Source organism: Trachinotus anak, unplaced genomic scaffold (genome assembly GCF_046630095.1).
Source record: "Trachinotus anak isolate AG129_WGS33_773 ecotype Australia unplaced genomic scaffold, CSIRO_AGI_Tana_v1 ptg000002l, whole genome shotgun sequence".
NCBI classification, from domain to species: Eukaryota; Metazoa; Chordata; class Actinopteri; order Carangiformes; family Carangidae; genus Trachinotus; species Trachinotus anak.
In genome coordinates, this window is record NW_027273853.1 from 8,617,164 (window position 1) to 8,639,637 (window position 22,474).

A 22,474-nucleotide genomic window follows, 5' to 3' on the forward strand; every position below is an offset into this window, starting at 1 on the left:
TATGTTTCAGGTGTTTTTTTTATTATATATAATTATATAAGTGATGCTGCCACTAAACAGCAGTTCAAAGTTGTAGTTGTCACATGCCAATTTAGAATTTACAGTGTACAGTAGGCAAAGCAGTGAAATGATGATTGGGCTGTGCAGCAGGGCAAAACTGCAAAAACACAAAAAAAAGATTGAAAAAGAAAAATGTTAATTATTGTTTTCCTCTTTTCAATATCATGAAAAATATTGAATATGGCGAGAAACATTGCAGTATTCGATATTATAGAATATTGGCCCAAGCCTACCTGTGCATTCACCTTCTTGTTCCCCTGCTCCCCTTTTCCAAACTCTGTCAGGCTGCAGTTTTATGAAACATCCCTGTGGACAAACATGATGTATGTATAATTACATTTTCATCAGCCTTAACCTCTGCAGATCCCTCTTTTCCCTTCCTCCAATGAAACAAGCTCTTGCTTTCCCAGCCTGTGTCTCTGCCTCTGTCTGCCTCTTTTAACTTCACTCGGTCATGGTGAAGGAATCTATAGCTCATAGCCAGCTCAACACGTGCAGTTCAGCTGAGAGAAAGCTGGTAGCGTATGCACACTATATGGCTGTCGTTTCTTTTTTTTTTTTTTTACCATTTGAGGCTGCTGCTAAAGGCGTTCACCTTGAGTCTATAAATGGAGTCATCATTTCAGTCTGATGTTAAACATATTTGATTTGTTGCCTTTCAGATAATATACTGGCCAGGGTCACAAAAGTAGGATAATTTCTGAATTTTTATATCCCCTTGTATACTGAGGCTAGTCCCTCTGCAAGTCAGTAAAGTACCGTCATGGGATTTTCTCTGTTTATGTGGCTCGCGCTCAGGCAGGAGGGAGTGCAGATTACCTGACCTGAAAACTCTTAGTCTCAAAGCTCTCCAGTGACCTGTGTCTCTTGGTACAACTTTTTTTTTTTTCCTGAGCACTGGAATGACACAATAATTTATGGCAGGTTTTTGCAATAGAAGTCCAATGTGTTTCTGTTATGTCATTGGAATTCGACTAAGCTAAAACCCTTGGCTCTTAACTGTAGATGTACCATGCTCTCTCTCATGAAATGCTTTTACAATATAAAGTGGTATCCAGTGTGGATGAATGTGTACATTATATAGACCAATTCAGCCATGGTCCTAAGATTAAAATGATGAATCATTTTTATGAATCCACCTATGCACTTATCATCTATTTTTTTTTTTTCTTAAACAGAGGACTCCAAGAGGCTGGTGTCTTTTGAGAGGAGAGGGAACATGGGAGAGGAGCTGGACTCTCTCAGAGCCACAATAGATGATCAACACATTCATGAGAACAACTCCACTGACACAGACCCCAGATCCCCACGCAGACGCAAGCGTTTCCTGTCCTACCCTCGCTACGTCGAGCTGATGGTGACAGCGGATGCCAAAATGGTGCGTCACCATGGACGCAACCTAGAGCACTACATCCTAACAATCATGTCAGTAGTAAGTAAAATAATGTTTCTAAAAATTACTATTTTGTCTCCATTTTGTGTTTTGTTCAGTAATATCAGATGATATTTTGTGAGTTTTGGATTATAGGTTCTCATACATCTTACATTATTATAGAAATGCCCCAGGTTTTATCTACCTACCTACTGGTGTCTGGCCACGAGGGTTTTGGTTTATGTGCCCACGTGTAACCTGAATTCATTGGCGTGTCTTCATGAAGTAGGTGGAGCTAGAGGCTTGGTGGCACAGTGGCTACTGGGAATGTGCTAACACTAGCCTGTCACTATAGCTATCCAAACTGGTTAGCATGCTAAACGGTCACTAAGCCCCGAAGTGCTAGCTTGATTGTCAACAGGACAATGTGTTCGCGTACTTTATTCAAAAGATGTACAGTATTTCTAACATCAACTCCTGAAAGAGTTGCCTTCAATGCCATTTTAAATGCAACAGAGCATTAATAAAATAGAGATTTAAATATTTTTTGTGGTTCACACAAAGCTGAAAATTTTGATCTAAAGAAGCTATCATAGGTTTTGCTATTGCTACATAGCTAGCGTTAGCATTAAGAGCTGTTTACTTAGCATTCCAGTACATGTTGTGAGTTCAGCATCAAACTTCATTCCTTTATTCATCAAAAACTGTCTCCAACGGTAGAAAGCAAGGCCAATATTAACTCTTGTCTCTTTCACGTGTTTTCTTCTACTGAAGTTAGCACATTTACCAGCTAGCCCCAGCCACTTTTTGATATTGACTCACTGCAGCCTCCAGTCTGCCCTGAAGATGTAGGGCTGCACAAAGGATGTATTGTAACCTCTAGTCTAGTAAACACAACCATGGCCAAAGCTCTAGTCAAGTGACAGTCACCATCACCCGCTTCCGGCAAGAAACCACGTTCATTGCTGTGAACATAAAACATTTTGTTTAGCTTCATTGTTTTGGGATGACGTCAGATATCTCAGAGGCTGACAACTCAAAATGTGGGGCAAATAAAACCCAAACTATCTCCATGGTTAGATAAGAGGTAAGAAAGGTTTTTTTTTTAGATAGTTTGGTGAACACAGGCTATAAAATGTTGAACAGAACCCCCAATCCAGGTCTCTGTGTGAGTAGCCTCAGATTTTGCTCTTTGACATTTTGGTCGTAAACCCCGGTATGACCTGAGCATGCCGCTGCCCAGCTAATTGGTAAAATCCTGACCCAGCACAGTGATCCTCCATATCAGAGTCCCATATCTGACTGGGAGAGCTGACTGGCAATCACTGTTCCTGTAGGAGCATTACACTAAAAGTGTTGGGGGACCTCTGTGTCAAAGCAGGATAGGTTATCAGTTGTACTGAACTGTGTGTACCTTCTCTCACCAGTGTGACAGCCTGAATGTTTCAGAACACTCATTAACTCATGAAGGAGTAATGATTGTCAGTGGAGTGTTATCCTTAAGTGAGTTTGATAGGATACAGTCAGTGTTAAAAAGCAATGTGTCAGGACAGGTCTGTTGCCTGGTTTGAAGTCAAAACATTAGTTCTTCCATTCTTGTGTCTGCACCGTTGGTGGTGCTTGGCAAACTGCGTTTTTTCCCTTCCATGTGTCAGAGTCTCTCACTCACTTTACTTCAGGGACAATTTAACCAAACCAGAAAATATGACAATTTCAAACAGAAAAGCTTGATCCACTGGGCTTGACCTAAGTTAAGTTTTTAGGTATTGGTTATGCTGACGCATATATACAGTAAAGAATATTGACCACCAAAAGGGATTTGGTATTTGTTCCTGAACAAATAAATCTGGTAAATTGAAGAAATACATATTTCTTTACTTTGATTTATTTAGGGTTGTTTGCCTTAAATCAGGCAATTAGCCTTAAATAACAACACGTGTAATACATATGTAGTTGAACAATGTAAAGTCCACCAGATGTCATGTAACCACTGAGAACTTGGTAGCTACAGTCCTGCTGACATTTCTTCCTGCCTTCAGTGCTTGTTTTTAGCTAACTGGCTTTGTGAGGTTCCCGTTGTGATGACCCAGTGTAGCCTGCAGGCCCCCTCACCTCTGGTTCTTGCACTGATCATGCCATAACATACACAGGGCAAGAGCATACAGAACTAGGTCCTGTGTCACAGTTGGGCTAAGAGCAAGCAAAGACAGGCTCCCTTTGCCCACTCTGGACAGGCCTGGGCCACGTTTGCCTCCCCCAGGCTAAAACAAGCTAAATGTTTATAGTGGACTAATGAGTTCCTGTCAGGAGGCCGCACACGGCCTCAGGAGACCGCTGGCTGACCGTGACAGGGGTGCATGAGAAAAGCAAGAGGAGTGGAGAGGAAAAACTACAGAGGGAATGTTTTGCTGTCCTCACAGGAGGGCTCTGAGCTCCAGCTTTGCTGAAGTTTCACATTTGTAGCTGGGTCCAGGTTTTAGTTTATTTTTTCTTTGCTAAGGTCTGTGGGGGAATTGTAATTGGTTTTAATACCCTGTTGATTAAACTTACCCTGAAGGAGACTTTTTTCTCTTTGGACTTCAATGAACTGTTGCTATTTTGATTAAACCCCATGGAGCTTAACTAAAAAAAGCGATAGCTGTATGTATCTTTCCAAGTATTGAGTTCAGAGAGGTAGACTAGCTTTTACACTGTTTCTATCTGTGCTCTGGTTCAGGTTAGTGGAGGTTTGCATTTTTTGTCTGTGTGTTTTGTCTTTGTTACAGGTAGCAGCAGTGTACAGGGATCCCAGCGTGGGAAACCTCATCAACATCATGATTGTTAAACTTGTCATCGTCCACAATGAACAGGTGAGTGCAGGGTTGTTGAATGCTACCTGTATCCAGGTCTCCAATATGACTGACGTCAGCGCAGGTGTCCCTGGCCTGGCCTTTTCTCCATGGGGCCTGTTTGAAAGGACACTGCCTTCCTTGTCAGTCTCAAGTCTCCAGAGAGGTCTCTGTGGAAAACAAACGGCACTATAGTGTGGCAGCTAGCCACCTGCAAAAGAGAGACTCACTGTAGTTTTTGTGCTCACTTGGATCGATGCTTAAATAGTTTAGTTTATTTAATTTCTGGTATTTACCACCATGGGTATTATCATAATAGGATAAAGAACTTTCCAAAAAGCTAAAACTTAACAGAAAGATTTTTTAAGGAACGCCAGGTGGAATATGCAAACATTTGAAAATAGATAACTACCCACTGGGTCAGATAAGGCTGAAAAGTGCAGCTGTCCTTAGAGGAAGGGCCATGGATTTCTAAGGGACTACAGTATTTTCCTTGTTTACTTTTGGTCTCACTTCAAGATAAGAAACTGACATTTTTAATCTGCAATAGTTTTAAGAGCGTTGTTCCCTATGCCATTCTTGCCAAAGTCATGATGGACAAATGTAGGATATCCCTTTTAAATGTGTGATTATTTTTACAACTATAACTACTGAAAACATTACTGTATGAATACCCATGTTTTGGTCACATCCCAACTGGTGTTTCACCCCAAACAGGAAGGGCCCACAGTGAGCTTCAATGCTGCCACGACTCTCCACAACTTCTGCGTTTGGCAGCAAAGCCAAAACGTCCAGGATGACAGCCATCCCTCTCACCATGACACAGCACTTCTCATCACCAGGTAAACACTCGCCTCTATCCTCACTTTCAAAGTCAAACCAAATTGCTCAAGAAAACCATAGTCATCAAAAAGGGGTAATGGCATTGTATGTTTTGTGTTTTTCTTTTTTCTCTCAGGGAAGACATCTGCCGTGCGAAAGACAAATGTGACACGTTAGGTAAACTTTTGCTTTGCAAAAATATCTCCATCTCAGGTCCCTTTCGATTCAGTTTCCACTCCATTACCCGCAGCTCATAAACTGTGCAGTAATGAGTTTAAGGGGAGCTGTCAGCTAATAATATTATAGTGACAGAACAGAGTGGTAGAAAGGGGAGGGCGGAGCAGGTCGGTGGTGGTGCTAATCTCTCTCATGGAACAGAAGTTTTGATGGTTTAATCGCCTTTAACACTTAAGCACCATTTTTTTCAGGTAGCACTTGGCTGTATATGTTTATGTGCATCTGTGTGTGTGTACGTGACCCTATAGGGCTAGCAGAGCTGGGAACCATGTGCGACCCGTTCCGGAGCTGCTCCATCAGCGAGGAAAATGGAATTAGTGCCTCCTTCACCATCGCTCATGAGCTGGGCCATGTGTAAGTTTGTGTGAGCCTCTCTCCCCACTCTTAACCCAATGTGCACACACACACACACACACACACACACACACACACACATACACACACACACACACATATTATACACACACACACAACTCACAGCCACAACTTGACCAACAAAAGCCCTCTTATCAAGAGATGTAGGGCGCAGCAGGCACAGGTGCAAAACATAATAAAGTGAAAATTTGACTTTTGATAATGTGCCAGCCCATAATACCTTATTATACAGCTAAAGAAGTTAACCCTGTATGCATCATAGCTCTGTCTAGAGAGGACAGCAAGTTCAGATGAAAAAAAAAATCAAGATAATTCTAAACTATTTTGGAGGCTCTCTAAATACAGTAAATACACTTGCAAAGTGGTACTCAGAGCTTTATCAGAGAGTACAAGCCTAAATATGCTGTTTATTATTTGGGAGGTGTTTAATATTTGAAGAGACTTGCTCCTATCCCGCTTTGAAATATCAGCCCACTAAATACTGATAAAAGAACCCGAAGATATCACAGTGCCGTCATATTTAACTCGTCTATTGGTGAGTAAAGCAGTGTTATCAAAACATGCCTGTCTGCCACAGAGTGTTTCCACAACAAGCAAATATTGCCACATGTAAGAAGTGAAAAAGGAGACGCGTATGCATAATCTGTATCCAAATGACCAAGTCAAAACACATGACTTTATCTTTCTTATGAGGCTCTGTTTATTCTGAACATCTGTCTGAGGTGAAATAATAGTGGATCACTCATTACCACCTCTTTCTTGTAATCTGGTTCAGTTGATTTTAATGTGTTGTAATTTAAGAAGCACTGTTAGCTATAGATCTAAAGTTAACCACACTGGTTGAATCTGCTCACTTTTCTGTGATTTTTTTTTTTTTGAGAAAGACAAAGCTTCTGTCATTTGTTCTCCTCTCTTCATGCCCACCTCCCCCGCAGAATATAATTGTGTAAGTGAGGGAGTGAGGGATTTTCTTTCCGGTCTGCCTGCCTGTCCAAAAAGGACCAGTGTCAGTGTGAGCTTGTGAGCCACTGGATAAGAATGAAAGATATTCTTCTACCTCCTCTGTCCCGCTCACACATTCTTCCAGTGGAGAGATCGTACCAGAGCAGCAGCCAGATGGACGAGTCCCCCCCCTCCCCCCCTTACCCTTGCATCTCGTGTGGATCTGTTTATGCTAAAGTTCAAGCAGCTGGAGGCCCAGTTGGCTCTGCCTCTCTGCGTGGTTAATCGCTGCGTTCACAGGCACGAGCTCTCCGCAGTGTTTAGCGCTCTGGGAAAGCCAGTGTCAGGTAGTGGGAGCCACTCAAGAGCATTGCAGATTAATGAAAGATTTAGACTAATGGACAGGAGGCCTTTCTCAGATGACTGCGAGGACGTGTGATTACTGATAGCCATCATGGGGATTTTCAGGTGAAGCAGTGTCACTTGATAGCTGTTCAAAGATGACACACACAAGGATTCATCAAGTTTGGAAATAGATGCCAAGGCTTCAAATGTCATGGATCACAAATAAATCTTCCTGACATTTCTATTAGAGTCTATAGCTGCCAACAGACTCCTTTTTCACATCTTAAGCAATATGAAAAACTTCACTGATCACACACAACCCAAAGAAGCTGCCTAAGTGTAAGAAATGACAGGGATTGTCAAAGATGGTTTCTTTTGTGTGGAAATACACCTCAAGGAGACGTGTAATCCACTGACAGTGCAGGACTTTATGTTTCACAATATTTGGCGCTCACTGATGTCACAGAGCTCTCGTCACTGTTGAAGCGCTGAAAAAGGTGTGTTCCTGCAGACCGCTCTATTTTGCTGTGATTTTTATTCATCTCCAGGCAATCTGCAGGAATTTAGGTTGTCATCGCTCCAGCAGTACGTCTTCCTCTCAGTTATTTATGGGCATCTCAGCACAGAAATCTGTTTATGTCTTGCTGAAAATCAGCTTAGTGGGATGACAGCATGGCATTAAGGGGTGTGAGCTTTGACTAAAAGTAAGTAAACTATAAAATGTATGACATTCTGGTTGCTAATAATTTAGTGCTGCAGGTGGTACACTCCCACTAGCATTTACTCCTCTATTGATTTGTCCCTTAAGGAGAACCACGAAACGGCCTGATTTATGACCTAATTATACTAAAAGGCTCTCACCTCAAGGATTTTGAGCCAGTGTCTTCATTAGTGGTCTTTGAACCTGATTAAACTAATGGAGCATAATGTTTGAAGAGTAATTATTTTGAGCTCACCACAAATCCATATGATGACAAAAAGAAAGTCTACATCATCACAACAAAGTGTCTGCATCACCCTGATGCACCATCATGAGTGACAGAGAATAATGTGCAAATACCATCTGAGCCATGTTAGATGTTGTCAGCATTAGTCAAGAGCTTGATTTGTGTGTGCAGAGCTCATTACTCTGCCAGAAGCTTAATTATTCCCTGGGTGTTTCCTACAGGCCCTCGGCCTCTGTAGGGCAGGCCCCATGCCAGCCATGCTCGGTCATTTTTTTTTTTTTTTTTTTTGTGTGGTGGTATGGATTGACCCACAGCCACAACTCAGAGTCCCGCACTGGCTCATATCCTGTTGTAAACATCTGAGACATCATACAGCTGCACAAGTTCCTGTGTGTATAAATACTCACGCTCGCATATGTTCATGCACTACATGTATTTATGAACATGTGCCAAACCGCGGCACAAAACAGGACATCTGCGTCAGACTACACTATTCTGGACATGATCAAGAAAACTGCTTTAAGAGACTGCCAACTGCAGACAGCCTGGATGAATTCATTTATTTGCTGATGCCATGATTTATACAGCTGTTCTCCTCTGAAAACTCTCACTTTTATAGTTTATCATGACTAAAGCCAAAACAGTTAATTGATTAATTGGTTAGTGAAGCATCAGAAAATTAATTAATGAACTGAAAATGTGGAGCATTGCCTGGTTTCAGCTTTATTCCAGTGTAAGGATTTTATGCTCAGTGCAAACTTCAGATTTGAATTGTTCAGATAATACAAACAGTTTGAAGATGTCACCTTGATAGATGATAATTAAAATTATCATTAGCTATAACACCTGTATTCTTACGTGCTAGCACTGGAGCAACATACACATGTGTGTGTACTGGTGTGTTTGCTGTTACTGCCCCTACCTTCCCCTCAGCATTAAGCCCTTTGAGAATGTGAAATTGTGACCTCTGACCTCTAAGTGGTGAGCTGGAGATGATTCTCACTAGTTTGTTAGCCATGATGGTGGAGAGGAGAGACGCTGACAGAGAGAGGGGGACGTTTTACAGAAAATGTTGCACCATTCATCGGCCAGCAGGAGGTTTATTGAAGCCTTTTGACGATTTCACTGTTTAAACATTTGGTGGAGGGAGGTGTATGTAAAAAAGAGACACAAACAAAAACAGACAAGTGGATAGAAAGGTGCAGAGTGTGTAGTTTCACTCACAGATGTGTCTGTGGCAGGGACGGTGTGGGGAATCCCCTTTTAAAAATGGCCGAATGCAAAATCTTGTGACATTTATCCTTCTTGCTAAGACAGAACCATTAAGCAGCTGAGAATCAATTTGCTTGTGTTCCTTATATCCCTCTCTAATCTCTTTTCTCCCTCTCTGCTCCAGGTTCAACATGCCTCATGATGACAACCCAAAGTGTCGTGAGGCAGGCATGAAGCACCAGTATCATGTCATGGCTCCCACCCTCAACTATGACACCAATCCCTGGTCATGGTCCAAGTGCAGTCGCAAGTACATCACCGAGTTTTTAGAGTGGGTACCTCCAGCTCTCCTTTCCAATTCTCAACTGGTTCATAATCAAAGCAAATGAGAGACAAAGCAAGGCATCGCCTCTCCATTTCTTTTCCCATCTCGTATTATCACATCCACATTTTAAGTGTGCCATTAACATTTACTTGTTGTGACATGGCCAGCTAAACAAGCTGCTTCTACGTTTTTCACAGTGCTCTGTCGACAGGTCAGCGCAATGTAAACTATGTGGAGTTGTTATTGCCTGGCGTTGAAAGAGTATTTCCTGTTTGAATCCGGGGGTCTTCCTCGGCTGACCTGAGCGATGGATCTTCTGCAGCCCCTCAGCTGTCTCTCCGCTCAGACAGAGCCCTGCTCTCAAGATCCTGGGCAAATAGTAATCTAGTCACTGGCCTGCTTTCCACAGCAGAACTTGTAACACGGGGCAACACCTCATTCACCAACTCCTAACCCGCACCATGGTCACTGATCACTGGTGAAGGGCTTTCCTTTAAGATGGGAAATGTCACTTATAATTAGATCTTCCCTGGACATGACCCTTTAATCTTTGCCTCCTTTCCTCTGTTGATTGTGGAGGCCTTCACAAAGGATGGCCTTGTTAACAAGATGCAGTGTTAGGCGACGCCTCGTATGGAGTTTTAAGGTTGTGCTTCACATAGTTTCCAGCCAGCGTTGACCTCAGCATCGAGCGGTCGGAACATTCAGCTGAGGATGAGGAGAATCTTCATGAATCTCCTTATTATTCAGACTGGTCCATGTCAGCTGTGTTGGGTTTTTGTGTGTGTGGATGATTATTGCACAAAAACCAGGAAGAGTATGATGTAAATATCAAATTCATTCATGATAAACTTTATCATTTGTTGATAATATGGGATATTTAACAAACAATGCAGGTATGGAGAGAGTAAAGCAGCACTCGGTTCAAGTGTGGGAGCCACAGCGGTGGGAAAGGCCCTTGAGACTGTAGTCCAAGTGCTTTTGAAGTCTGTCTCTAGCCAACAATGAGGAGCATTGATTCAAACTAGCACTTCTACAGTACCACTCCTGCTCAGTGGGCTGACCTGGTCAAGTACGTCAGTGTTTTGACTGCCCATTTTTCCCTGAAGAGCAAATTCAATCAGCACCACTCTCCTACCAGTTTAACAAACGCAAGGCGAAGGATTCCCCTCCCTCTCCCCCTTTATCTCACTGTTGCTGTAATAATGCGCACTGAACTCCCGCACCTGAAGGCTGATGAAAAGCGTCCTGCTGTTGTGCAGCGTTATTATGTGTCAACTGCTACATAAAGCAGCCATTCATTCCTTCCCTGGCTCTGTGCCGTTTGATTTAAGCTTCAAAATCCCAATATAAAAGTAAAATGCAAATTTTTGACTGTTGCCACCCACTAATTGTTGTGTTCTCTGGGGGGTTGAAACCACATAATCATTAGTAGTGGGCCAGCCCTATCATTTTCCATTATACAGCTAAAAAATTAGCCAAACCACTCTAACAGCAACCAATCTTGAAAACTCCCACGTGAAATCATTTCTGAATACATACGTTTTTTCTTAATAAAATCAAGATGGATCTGCCTGTTTCTCCTGATTCAACCAACTCTATGTCATTATCTCGTTCTGTTTCTCCATGTACAGTAATCGGTACATGCTGTCAAGGACAAGCTCAGCATTGCTGCAGTTTAGCTGGCGCTGTTTGATCAAACACTGCGCTGTGATGCTGCGTGTCATTCAACCCTCTGAAAAAACCATGAGTTTGACATATGAGTAGATTCCTTGCGCTGCATCTGCTGAGGGAAGCCCAGTGTGGTGTACATGGAAACTATTAGTGTTTAGTCTCTTATGACAAGCACACAACAGCCAACTATAAGACGACTTATAAATATAAACTCACTTTCAAGTCTCCCAACAGCTGCCAGGTGTGGAATCTCATGTGTTGCCAGAGAGGAACTGCTTTGCTGTCTCAAATCCACAGAGCTGATTTTTCTTTTTTTTTTAAAGTAGACATTTCATTTAAAGAAAATGGCCACAGTGACCCCTCCTCCCTCTTCTGTCTGTCTTGGTCTTAATAATCATTCCATTAGTTTCCAGAACACTGATTAGACAGATGACCAACTGCTGAAAGACGCTGTAATATGATACTGTCTGTATGATTCCTTGACAGGTTGCTCTATATTTTTCATTCACAGTATTTCCCACTGCTGATGTGCTCTTGTTATGCAATCATTCCTCTGCCATCCAGCAGTGTTTGCTGCAGTTTCTTACATTATGGCTGGAAATGAAAGAGGGAAGAAACAAAGTGACGGTAACCCAGGATGATCCTGTGTAATTATTGGCCTACGACATCAGCTGGTGCTGTATGGAGCAGGTGCTTTCGCAGCTCAATCCAGGATGAAATTTGTCAGTGTGGTGTAGATGTGTTGAGTACTGACGCATCTATACAAGCCTCATCAACCTCTCCTTTTTTAAAAAGTAAACAAAAAAGAAGAGATCCTTTGAGGCTGAGGACGCTCTGCTGACATGTTTGTCTAGCGCCTTTCCGTGTAAAGGCTTATGATTTTATATGCATGTGTGCTGGTGTGTGTGGTGCATACATTCAGTCCAGCGGTGCTTTTGTTGTCTCTGTTATTGTGTTGTGAGTCAGGGTGTGGCTGATGTACAGCACAATCTGTCATTACACTGTAGCGCTGGCGCTGGCACTGACGTGTAACTTAATCAAGGTGCTTTATAATTCCAAATTCTCTTGTTTGCCTTAAGTACAGAGAAATACACCTCGGATAAAAATGTGGTCAGCATGCAGATCCTTCTCAGTCTGAATCAAAAATGCTGTTTTATTCACTCTGTGGCGCCCGACTCCTGTTTCATAGGATGAAACAGCACAGCATTTACTAACAGGCTATTTAGGGGAAGTGGTATCAGTCTCTCTGTTAGGTAACTTTACAGACCACCCACAAGGGAAAACACATCTGAGGATGATCAAAGACAGTAACACAGAGATGTTTACTTTGCTCTTATGAAAGAGATGACACACGTTGATACTTTGTAGGGTCAGAAAATACTGGATCATCTTGAAAATTTTCATACCATGAGGAAATGTGTGTGCATGTGTGCATTTCTGTTTGTAAACAGACTTGTATGGTTTTATACTTCCTTTGCATTTTCTGTATACATGTTCTTACTTTTTTTTTTTTAGCACTGGCTATGGAGAGTGCCTCCTTGATGAGCCTGTGGGCAGGACGTACGAGCTGCCCACCCTCCTCCCTGGTCAAATCTACAATGCCAACAGACAATGTGAACTGATGTTTGGACCCGGATCCCAAATTTGCCCCTACATGGTAGGTTGGCTTGATATGAAGCCAAGCAAAACTTCAGGTGAAAGTAGATCTGCAATAGATGTCTTCTGCTTTAAAGAACTTGTTTTTACAAACCATCAGACAGTTGAGCAAAGCAGTTATCCATGTACTGTAGCTCAGCAAATATGAAACCGAAGTCAATTAATTATGTGTAGTCTTTAAGGCTCTTTATTGTCATATAAAGTGCAGTTATTTAATCTGTAAATTCCCATGCTTGATGTCTAACATGCATTTTAACGAGACACAAAGGGGCAGATTAACTCAGCCTATTGTTGAATGCACAGCCACTAATTAAAAACTGATGCTGGGCCATTTAAAATGCATCTTGCACATGTCTGGGAAGCAATGAAGCATAAAAGAAAGTGTTAGTCCCCAGCTACTCAGACTGAAATATTATTTGAAGGAACCAATAAACAGACTTTGGAACTGCAGTTGCAATATGGGAGGAAATTGCAGTTCAGTTCTGCTGTGGGCTCAACAAAAGTCAGTGGTTTCATTAAATAAAATGATTAATTGGTAGTGCATACTTCTTTTTTCCTCCTGCAGAAACAGTGCAAGAGGCTGTGGTGTACAAGTGCAGAGGGGGACCATAAAGGATGCCGCACACAGCACATGCCACTGGCTGATGGGACCGACTGTGGACATGGAATGGTAAGCTGGTCCACATGTGGATCTGTGTTGCTTAATGAACAGATCATAGTAATTTAATTTGCTATGCTAAAACAGTGAACGCCTTTTAGTTAACTCAAAAATGTTTAAGTAAGTAGAATGACACTTGCTGTGCTCCAGTTGATGTTCGAGGCCTGTCGGTTCGGGGGTGTAGCTGTAGGCCTCAATGCAGCTGCAGTGCATCAGCACCTGTTTTGTACAACGAGGATGTGAAGTTGTTGTGAATGATATGCAATCGATCCCTTTGAAATGCATATGTATCTCAAATAAAAAAACTCCCTGTCCACTTTTTATGGGGTGACACAATGAATTATCCTGATGCAGTAAAGCCCACCCATCTGAGACAGGGTAAGACTAAAGTGATGAATCAATTTCAGCTGCCATGAAACCAGACTGAGTAAGAATTAAATCCAAATACCGGATAATTATATTTGTTTTGGATCATCATGTTGCAACACTGAATGTGTTTCCTCCTGTTCTCTGATCAGCATTGTTTTTAAAGCTGGCCTCAGTGCATTTAGGCTAAATACAAAATGCCTCCCATGCAGGCAGTGCTGCTTTGAATCCTGATGCCTTTCCCTTCTAGTTCACTTCCTCTACCAAGAAAAAGGAATAATTTATCATGCATTACTCTCCTGCCTGCATTCTAGTTGCAGAAACTCATGTAAATGTGGTCAGGTGATGGCCCTAGTTAGAAACTTGAAGCTTTACCCTCAGTGTTGTTATGGGGCCCCAACCCCCATTAGCCTTCATGTTCTCCTCGCTCTGGGATGCTATGCTAATTAGGGCTGAGACGGCGGGTCAGTCTCTGAGGATACACGGAAAGAAGGGCTGCAGGGGGGGGGGGGGGCAGAAAGAGATAGAGAGAAAGAGGAGAGAAAAGAGAGACAGAGGGAGCAGAAAAGAGGGAGAGAGAGTCTTGGGAGGGAAAGGTGAAGACGTGGGCCCTTTGAAAGAGGATGCCGCCCGCCGTTCACAGTTGAGTCACCTTGTTGTGAACCCATGACCCTAAAACCTCTTTAAAAGGCGGGTGAGTGGGTCAGTGGTCAGGCCGTAACAGAGCCCAGGCTGAGGCCAGCCAGCGCTCTCACAAAAGACCTCACATCAGTGATTCTGAGGAGCAGGAGGCGGGAGGAGAGGAGGGAGGAGGAGAGCGAGGAGGAGGTACAGGGGGGATGAGGATGTGGTGGGCTGGTGTTTAACATTCGGAACATGCATGAGAGGGAAAAGGAGAGGGAGAGAGAGAGAAGGAGGGTTCTCTTCTCTCCTTAACCTCCTGCCCTCCAGGAGTCTTTTGCAGTGTGGGCCCATGTAAGTCTTATATCCCTTATATCCTTTCATCTGGCTCCATCACCCTCCTCACCATGTTAGGTCCTGGATCAGCCCTGTCTAGCAAGGAGAGGTTAACAGGGGATGGCTAACATCTTAATCCAACTACAACAACCAGACTAAACAGTAATGGTCCTGAGATCGTGGCTCCCAATCTGCTCTCAGCCTGCGAGAGAAACGGTTGAGGAGACATGGTCTTAGTTTAATCACAGTAAGTGGTTTGCTTTAATAAGCTACAAACCCTTAAACCCATCTTGGGCTGACTGAGCTAGATCGCCGTGCATGTCTGGTCTTCATTGGAACCCTGTAAACACTCATTTGGTAATTTGCAGGTCCAAGGAGGCCTTGACATCTAGATTAAAACCAGGTTAAAAGGGAACTGCTTTCAGACATGTAAGCATCTATAGTTAGTACCTACTTCACACACTCATATCATGTGAATACTCTGACAACTGTTACTTTTTAACCATATTTTGATCCTCTAATCACATTCAAAACTCCTTGTGGTTGCTGAGAGTCTGGCAGTCGCTCTATGAGGCTGTACTGAGGCACAGCAGTGCTTTGAGCTAAATTCTAGCATAGGCTTGCTAACATGCTAACTATAATGAGAGATTATGCATGCTGATTTTTACTGTGTTGACCATCATGGTTAATTGTGTTAGCATTAGCATAGTACTTTTGCTAAATGACAATAAACACAGCTGAGGTTGATAGTGATGTCATTTTGTAGGTATTTGGTCTTAAATGTAATTTAAGGCTAAATCAAAAGTTTTGACCTGATGATGTCACAAGATGAAAAGTCAAGCTATAATGTAAAAAATTAGAAAATTCAATCTGAGGGTGACATGAAATTCTCTGTCAAATACTTTGGTAATCCACCTGGTAACTGTTGATTTGTGTGACTCACAAATACAAATGTCAACCTCGTGGTGGGATCTCCAAACTCATTGGGACTCATCCTCTGGACACTGGAAATCCAGTAGCTGTCGAGATATTTGGTCTGGACGGATCGACATCGCGACCACTAAAGCTACTCTGCTAGCATGGCTAAAAACCAAGCTTGATCTCTTAGTGGTTGTTTTTGTCTGAACAAATACACTCATTTCATTTCTTTGTGTGTGAGCAGTCGCACCACCTTTGTTTGTAGTGACGAAGCCCCAGTATCATCTTCATGCAGGGGGCTATTTGAAGTAGCATGAGTTGAAAGAGAGGGGGGACCCAGCACTAACGCTCACCTGCCCTTGCAAGAGCGCTTTTATGTGGTACTTCTGTGTGGTGTGTTTGTGTGTGCCTGTGTGTGCGTTCACTATTATGCCAGCCTCAAAAGTTGGTAATCTGTAAACCCAGATGATTCTTGTGGATTCTCTGGTGTCAGTGTTGCACTGCTCTGTGTATCTCCCCCACTGTGTCTCTCTCTCTCTGTCTCTTTTCTTGGATGTTCATGTCCTATCACACCTTCTTGCCACTTCTCCTTACCCCTTTCTCATTCTTTCCACAAAGAAGTCATGAGGTTCGGGTCTGAGGCTTTACAGGCTCATGGGTCGAGCTCCTGCCTCTGAGGTGTCTGCAGGGCCCTAAGGGGGAGTGTGTGTATGTGTGTGTGTGTGTGTGTGTGTGTGGAAGGGGAGTGTCAGATGTGGAGGATTACAGCTATGGTCTCTATGGGGAAAAACTAGCAGCAGGGTTTGTCTTAGCAACAAAGCTCACCTTTAAAGATCTCTTCCTCGGCCTGTCATTAGCCCAAAGTCTGCCAAGTCATTCAAAGCGATTACAATGGAAACGTCATCTCTCGTAAATTTTCTCGTAAAAAGTAAATTTTCTGAGCGTCTGTCACCTCTTGTGCATGCATTGTCAGAAGAGTTTTTTATTCTATTAGGTTATGAAACAAAACTGTGACCACATTGGGTAATTGAGGTCAGTGCTCAGAAAGTGGGAGAGCGGCACGTCCCCTAAATGAAGAGTGAAAAAAAGTTTGTTTGTATACAGCTTAGTTGAAATAGGGCAATGGGCACTGCAGGGTTCATGGGTAGTTTTCTCCCCCTGTGTTCCCTTCTCCTCTGACTCGCTCTGCTTCTCCACCTCTTTTTCCCCCTTCCCTCCCTCACTCCCTCTCTGTTGCTCAACAGGCCCTCTCACAGGGCGCCAGAGTGAGTAATGCGGTCACATGACCTCTTGGCGGCGTATGTCATCTAGCGCAGTGGGCCGTGCACTAATGAGGGCATCCCATCACTTGTTGTCTATAAATACTGCCACCACCACCCCTCCACCCCCCTCCATCCTCTCTTCTCCTGCTCTTTATCCCTTACCCCCTTACCCCTCCCTGCCGCCCCTTTCGCTCCCTCTCACTCTTCAAAAGGATCCTGCCTGTGCGTGTGGTTGTGTGTGTGTCTATTTGTGTGTGCACTTTGATTTTGTGTGCAAGTGCATGCATGTGGATGCTCTTGTGTATGTTATGTTTATATGCTTGCAGGATTACCTAACTTTAGGTATAAGCATGCATACACACACACACACACACAGACACACACACACACACACATTCAGAGACATGTATGTCTGTGTGCATGTATGTGTAGATTAGGGGCCAGCCAACATGATCAATAAGTGCCTGTCAAGCCACAGCCGGGGACCGCTTGGCCCTGTATCCACATCCCCATCCTTTGAAGATCCCTTCACTGCTTCTCACCACGTCATCGCTCAGTGGGTGGCAGAGAGAAAAAAGTGGTGACTGAGCTTGAATTAACTGTGATGTTTTATTGTCAAAGTTTTCATTATTCTCAGTTTAGTTTGTTTTATTGTCAACTTGAGTTTTTTCTAGGGAATTTGTCACAAATTGACACGATTTCAATACAATGACTGCTTTCTTAGCTTTTCTTTGAATACGTGTAAAACCCCAAAAGCTCTCCCAGATACTCTTAGTAGGGACTTAATTGAGTGGTTAGTGTTCGTGAATAAACGGGAAGTTGTTTTCGATTTCCCTGAACATTCCTCAGAAAAGAATGACGACCTGCTCTGGTTTCAGCCAATTAGAGTGAGATAGTGAGGTCTTGAAAAGTGAAGCCAGGGCAGAATGGAGTCTGCTGGCTGAGGCGGTGAGTGTTGGCTGGAGCTCCCTGGCAGCCTGACAGACTTGTCGTACGATGCTTGGATGGGGTGTGTGTGTTTGTGTGTATGTGTGTGTGTGTGTGTGTGTGTTTGTGTGTGCATGTGTCTGCACTGGAGCTTGGGATTGTGAGACTGGTATCAGTGTCACTCTCAGCTAATCTCTGGATATTTGCAGGATGCTGCCACTTTGATTTGCCATCGTCACAGACATATCTGTGGATTCGGGCTAACAAGAGGATTGTTGTTTAAGCATCCACGTAGCTCGCTGATGGAATTACTGTGTACGGCAGCCAGTGAATGGAGCTTTCATTGCTGGCTGCGTAGAAGGAGGAAGATGTGGCAAAAATTAATGCCCTAATACTCAGACATTAAATTCATTAATTATTTACTGGAAATTGGCAGAAGGTGTACATATTTACAAAATGACAGGAACTTCTCAAAAAGCTGAGCACACCACACCAGACATATATGTGAAGTTATTATGGTTCATGCGTAAGCAAACAATTGCAAATATACCAGACATGAAGCAACCTTAGCATTCGTTTGGAGTAGCGTTTCTGTTCCTTGGAAAAAAAAAGGCCCAATATTTCTAAGACCCTCTGACTCTTAGCTAACATGAGCTAATGCATAGCTAACAGCTAGCTAAGCTATCAACTGGTTGCTAACTTTGTCTGCCATTTAGATAGTGTACCACAAGTTCAGCAGAAAGTTTTTTTGCTGAAAGCAACTTCCTGCTGCTGACTAAAACAGTTGATGAGAGCAGAAACCTTAAAGCTGCTATAAGCAATATTTTCATATTAACAATGGTTGAAATAACTACTGTATATGTTGCATGAAAGGGGTCGCTTTTAGTGTCAAACCCACAGTGTCATCAGCTGACTCAGCATTTCTATCTCTGTGTTCTTTCTCTTTCTATTTCTGTGTTTTTTTTTTCTCAGTTTCTCAGTCATTGTTTGAGATGTAGGACAGACTGTCTTACTGTTTTGATTCTGTTATGGCCGCCATCAACAAAACCCACCTTACATCACCTGCCCCAGCATCAAATGGCAGATTACAAAGGTTAATAATTAGCTGGTGAACATAGTGGATCATTTAACAGAGCTAAAAGGTGAGTGTATATTGGACATACATTCATCAGGTGGACACAAACAAGACACTAAATGAATGCTAGTGTTGTCCTGTGTTTGCTCTACATGTTTATAAGACACTATTTGCCAGTATGTTTGCTATATTAGCCGTATATGGTGACCATGTGCCAATATTGTTTTACAGCTTGTAGAGCTGCCCCCAGGTGGTCAATAATAACGATGAGAATAAGAATAAGAATAAGAATAAATGCATGATTAAAAGCAAAACATTGAGCTAGATAGTTTCATTAAAAATATTGAGTGCAGCTTTTAAAGATTATAAGAAGTAGGCTATGTGTGTCTCAGCAGTGGTACAGAGAGGATCATAAGTGAGAATGACCAACAGTAAAACTGTCTAAGTGCAGGTGAATGGAAGAGCTGATGAGACCAAACTACTCATTCACTTTAATGACAACCCTTACTCTCCTTGGAAAGATGTGAGGAAAGGAGGGATCACAGAGAGGACAAAGAGGATAGGAAACAAATTAAGGATGTAGTAAAAGGAGAGGTTGGTTGGGGTCATGGTTGTCTCTCTTTCTCACCTTCCCCTCCCTCTCATCATTTCTCTTCCTCCTGTTTTCACACCTTTGCTGCACAAATTAAAGAGGAAATATGGAAACTACCGTAGCTGCAAATTTAGTCAATGAAGAACCAGTCCAAAATAACAGCTGTCAGTTGACTTATTTCCCATCCTCTGCCACCCCAAAGAGATCTCTGCACAGAATCCCTAACTGCTACTGTCTAGCTTTATGAGCACCTCATCACTTCTCACCTCCATATTGTGCCACTTTAATGGGTGACATGGTGTTTTTGAATTGCTTTCTGTGCATTGTAGAGAAGACAGGGCTTGCTGCAGAGCATCAGAGACAAAGACACAAACCCCCAACCACCAAGGCCAAAGTGAACTCCGAACCCAGAGCCATGAGAAAGACACCGCAACATGAAAGGTGATGCCTTTTGGAAATGTCCGTGTTAAAATGAAAGAGCGGAGGGCTTTTTAAATCAGTCCTCTGCCTTCTCATTCCTGCAGTGATGTATGGCTTGGGTTCAGAAATGAGGTGCTCTCTGCAACAGTTTCCTGGCAATTACAGGGTGCTAACCTCTAAACCAGCCAGCTGAAGATCTCAGAGCAGATGCTGCTGTCCTGAGCTAACCACTGTCAGGGGCAGCTTGCTGGTGACTACTCTTTGTGACTGTGTGGAGTTTGTGAAGCTTTATTTAGTGTGTTTCGATTGGAGAGCCAAGAGGCAAAGGTATTGTGTGTGTTTGTGTGTTATACATATATCTAAGTACAGTATGTATGTGTGCATGCACATGTCTTGGTATGTGTTGGTGAGTCAGCGTGTGTCTTTGTGAAATTCCTAATTTGAAACACGTGCTAGTCACAGCTGGACGGACTTCTAACACAAGAGCTTCGAATGTCTCACCACATTCCCAATTGAAGGCAAATTTTGACGATCTTTCTAGGAAAGGGTCTGCTGGTGTCCTTAATGCTCGTTTGAGCTTTGCCAACACTACCTTTCACCTCAGCGTTCTCCAAGAGTGTGTTTGTGCACTGCCGAAAGAGAGGCTAATTGGAGATGAGCGTGGCCCCCAGATGCCTCCAGACTCTGAGCAATCACTCTCCTACTTAACACACACTCACATATGTGTGCACACACACACACACACACACACACGCACACATACATCATCTCACACAGATGTTTTTTTCCTTCTACTCCCCCCCTTCCTTCTTTCTTCTTTTCACCCACATCACCTTTTCAAGCCAAACAAAACGGTTGTAAACACAGAGTGCCAGCGGGGGGAGTGGAATGCCTCAGAGGCTTACACAGGCTTTGGTCCTCTCTGACAGACAGTTCGCCTTGTGTTTGACAGCTCCTTGGGTCCCGCCTCCTGGTTGCACTGCGGTGGTCCCTGCATGGCCCTTGCAATTTCCCATAAGGGGATAAGGGGGATGGGTGGCAGTGGAGAGGACGTATGGAGGGGATGCCCAGGTCCGGGTTGTCAGTCCTTAAGCAGAGGTGGGGGAAGGGGGTGTTAGAGCCATAAGGGGAGGGAAACTCTTTGGTTGCAACAAAGGAAAACTCTGGATTTACTTCATAAAATGTGTTTCTTTGCAATTCCATGAACTCCATTTCTTTAGATGTTTTTTTTACTTGGACGTTGCTCAACCAACCAACACCTGTTTGCCTTTCCATGGTGTGGAAGCCATTCCCACTGAGAGATGTTTTTATCACATTCCTTTTTGTGCCTTTTATTTGATTTGTTCTCTGAATCCATTGTTAGTGCTCCAACAAAATTATCAGTGCCTTCAGTTTGTATTTACAGTGAAGTCAGACAGGAAGAAAGACCCAGGCCATTACTCAAACCAGGTCTAGAATATGGAAAAGTTTGTGGCCTGTTCAGTCCATACCCTGCAGCTGTTAACACCTGTCTGTCATTGTGCACAGACTTTACACTCCATCATTAGATGCAAACTAGGACAGGATAGTAGAGGCAGCGGTGCCAAATTCTGTGTATGTTTACATGTGTTTATGTGTATGACTTTGCACTTTTGCAGGTGTTCATCCAAGGTAATGGCTGTAAGTTGTGAATTTGTTTTAAAGCAGAAACTGGCCAGATTAACCACAGTCCAGGAGGTGACTTTGATTAATATCCTCTCTGGTTTATTAGCGTAATTATGAAAATTCACTGAAGCGGATTTCACATGGTTCTCTTCTCAGTTCTCATGAGTCTTCAGAACAGGCAGTCTTAGCTTTTTTTCAGTAGGTGGATTGGATATCTTGGCGTGTGGCCAGTTGAAATGATAGCAGTTGTATTTCTCATCTGGATGGACCTGATTGGGGGAAATAACAAGTTGCACATCACCCTCCCAAACCAAACTCTGAAACACAGTGAGAATGAACAAACTGAGGTGTTTGCAGTGAGCATCCTCCTGTTCACGTTACAGGCTAAAAGATGTGTACCTCAGCAGATACTCAGCTGAACAGGAGAAGGGAGTTCCTGATGTCAAGCCAGTAATGAACTTTGTTCCTGTTGTTATCACAACTCTAGAGTTTCCTTATCATGGTGCCACTGCTCCCCGTGCCTGTGTGCCCGGACGACGGGTTACGTACCCAGACAGACGCCGTCTTGTCCTGCATTCTTTCAGTGAACAGGACCCTCCGATATCTTAGTCACTGGGAAGGGGATTTGGTTTCACACAAAGGGAAATGGGCCTGCTGTGCTTTGCTTATGAAAGCAGTGTTAGCACTTCTTGGCAAAGGTTGGCTAGTGGGTAAAAACTGTTTGATACCAGGCGCCTTATTTTCTATGTCAGATTGGGTCTACTGTATGAAAGATGCATGTTATGTAATTTTGTATTTACAATCTAAGCAGAAGATGATTTAAAAAATATTTAGTCTGGATTTGCTCCATCCTCTTTGGC

General features: G+C 43.1%; 1 protein-coding gene across 1 annotated transcript in view; it reads left to right on the forward strand.

The window, feature by feature from the left end:
* Positions 1 to 22,474, forward strand: part of LOC139630457 (A disintegrin and metalloproteinase with thrombospondin motifs 20) — an 80,999-nt gene that overhangs the window by 13,538 nt on the left and 44,987 nt on the right. The window contains exons 4-11 of the mRNA XM_071493926.1: positions 1,239 to 1,492; positions 4,198 to 4,281; positions 4,978 to 5,102; positions 5,219 to 5,259; positions 5,568 to 5,673; positions 9,325 to 9,471; positions 12,655 to 12,796; positions 13,361 to 13,465. Coding sequence (XP_071350027.1) covers positions 1,239 to 1,492; positions 4,198 to 4,281; positions 4,978 to 5,102; positions 5,219 to 5,259; positions 5,568 to 5,673; positions 9,325 to 9,471; positions 12,655 to 12,796; positions 13,361 to 13,465 — 1,004 coding nt within the window. The remainder of the gene's footprint in view (positions 1 to 1,238; positions 1,493 to 4,197; positions 4,282 to 4,977; positions 5,103 to 5,218; positions 5,260 to 5,567; positions 5,674 to 9,324; positions 9,472 to 12,654; positions 12,797 to 13,360; positions 13,466 to 22,474) is intronic.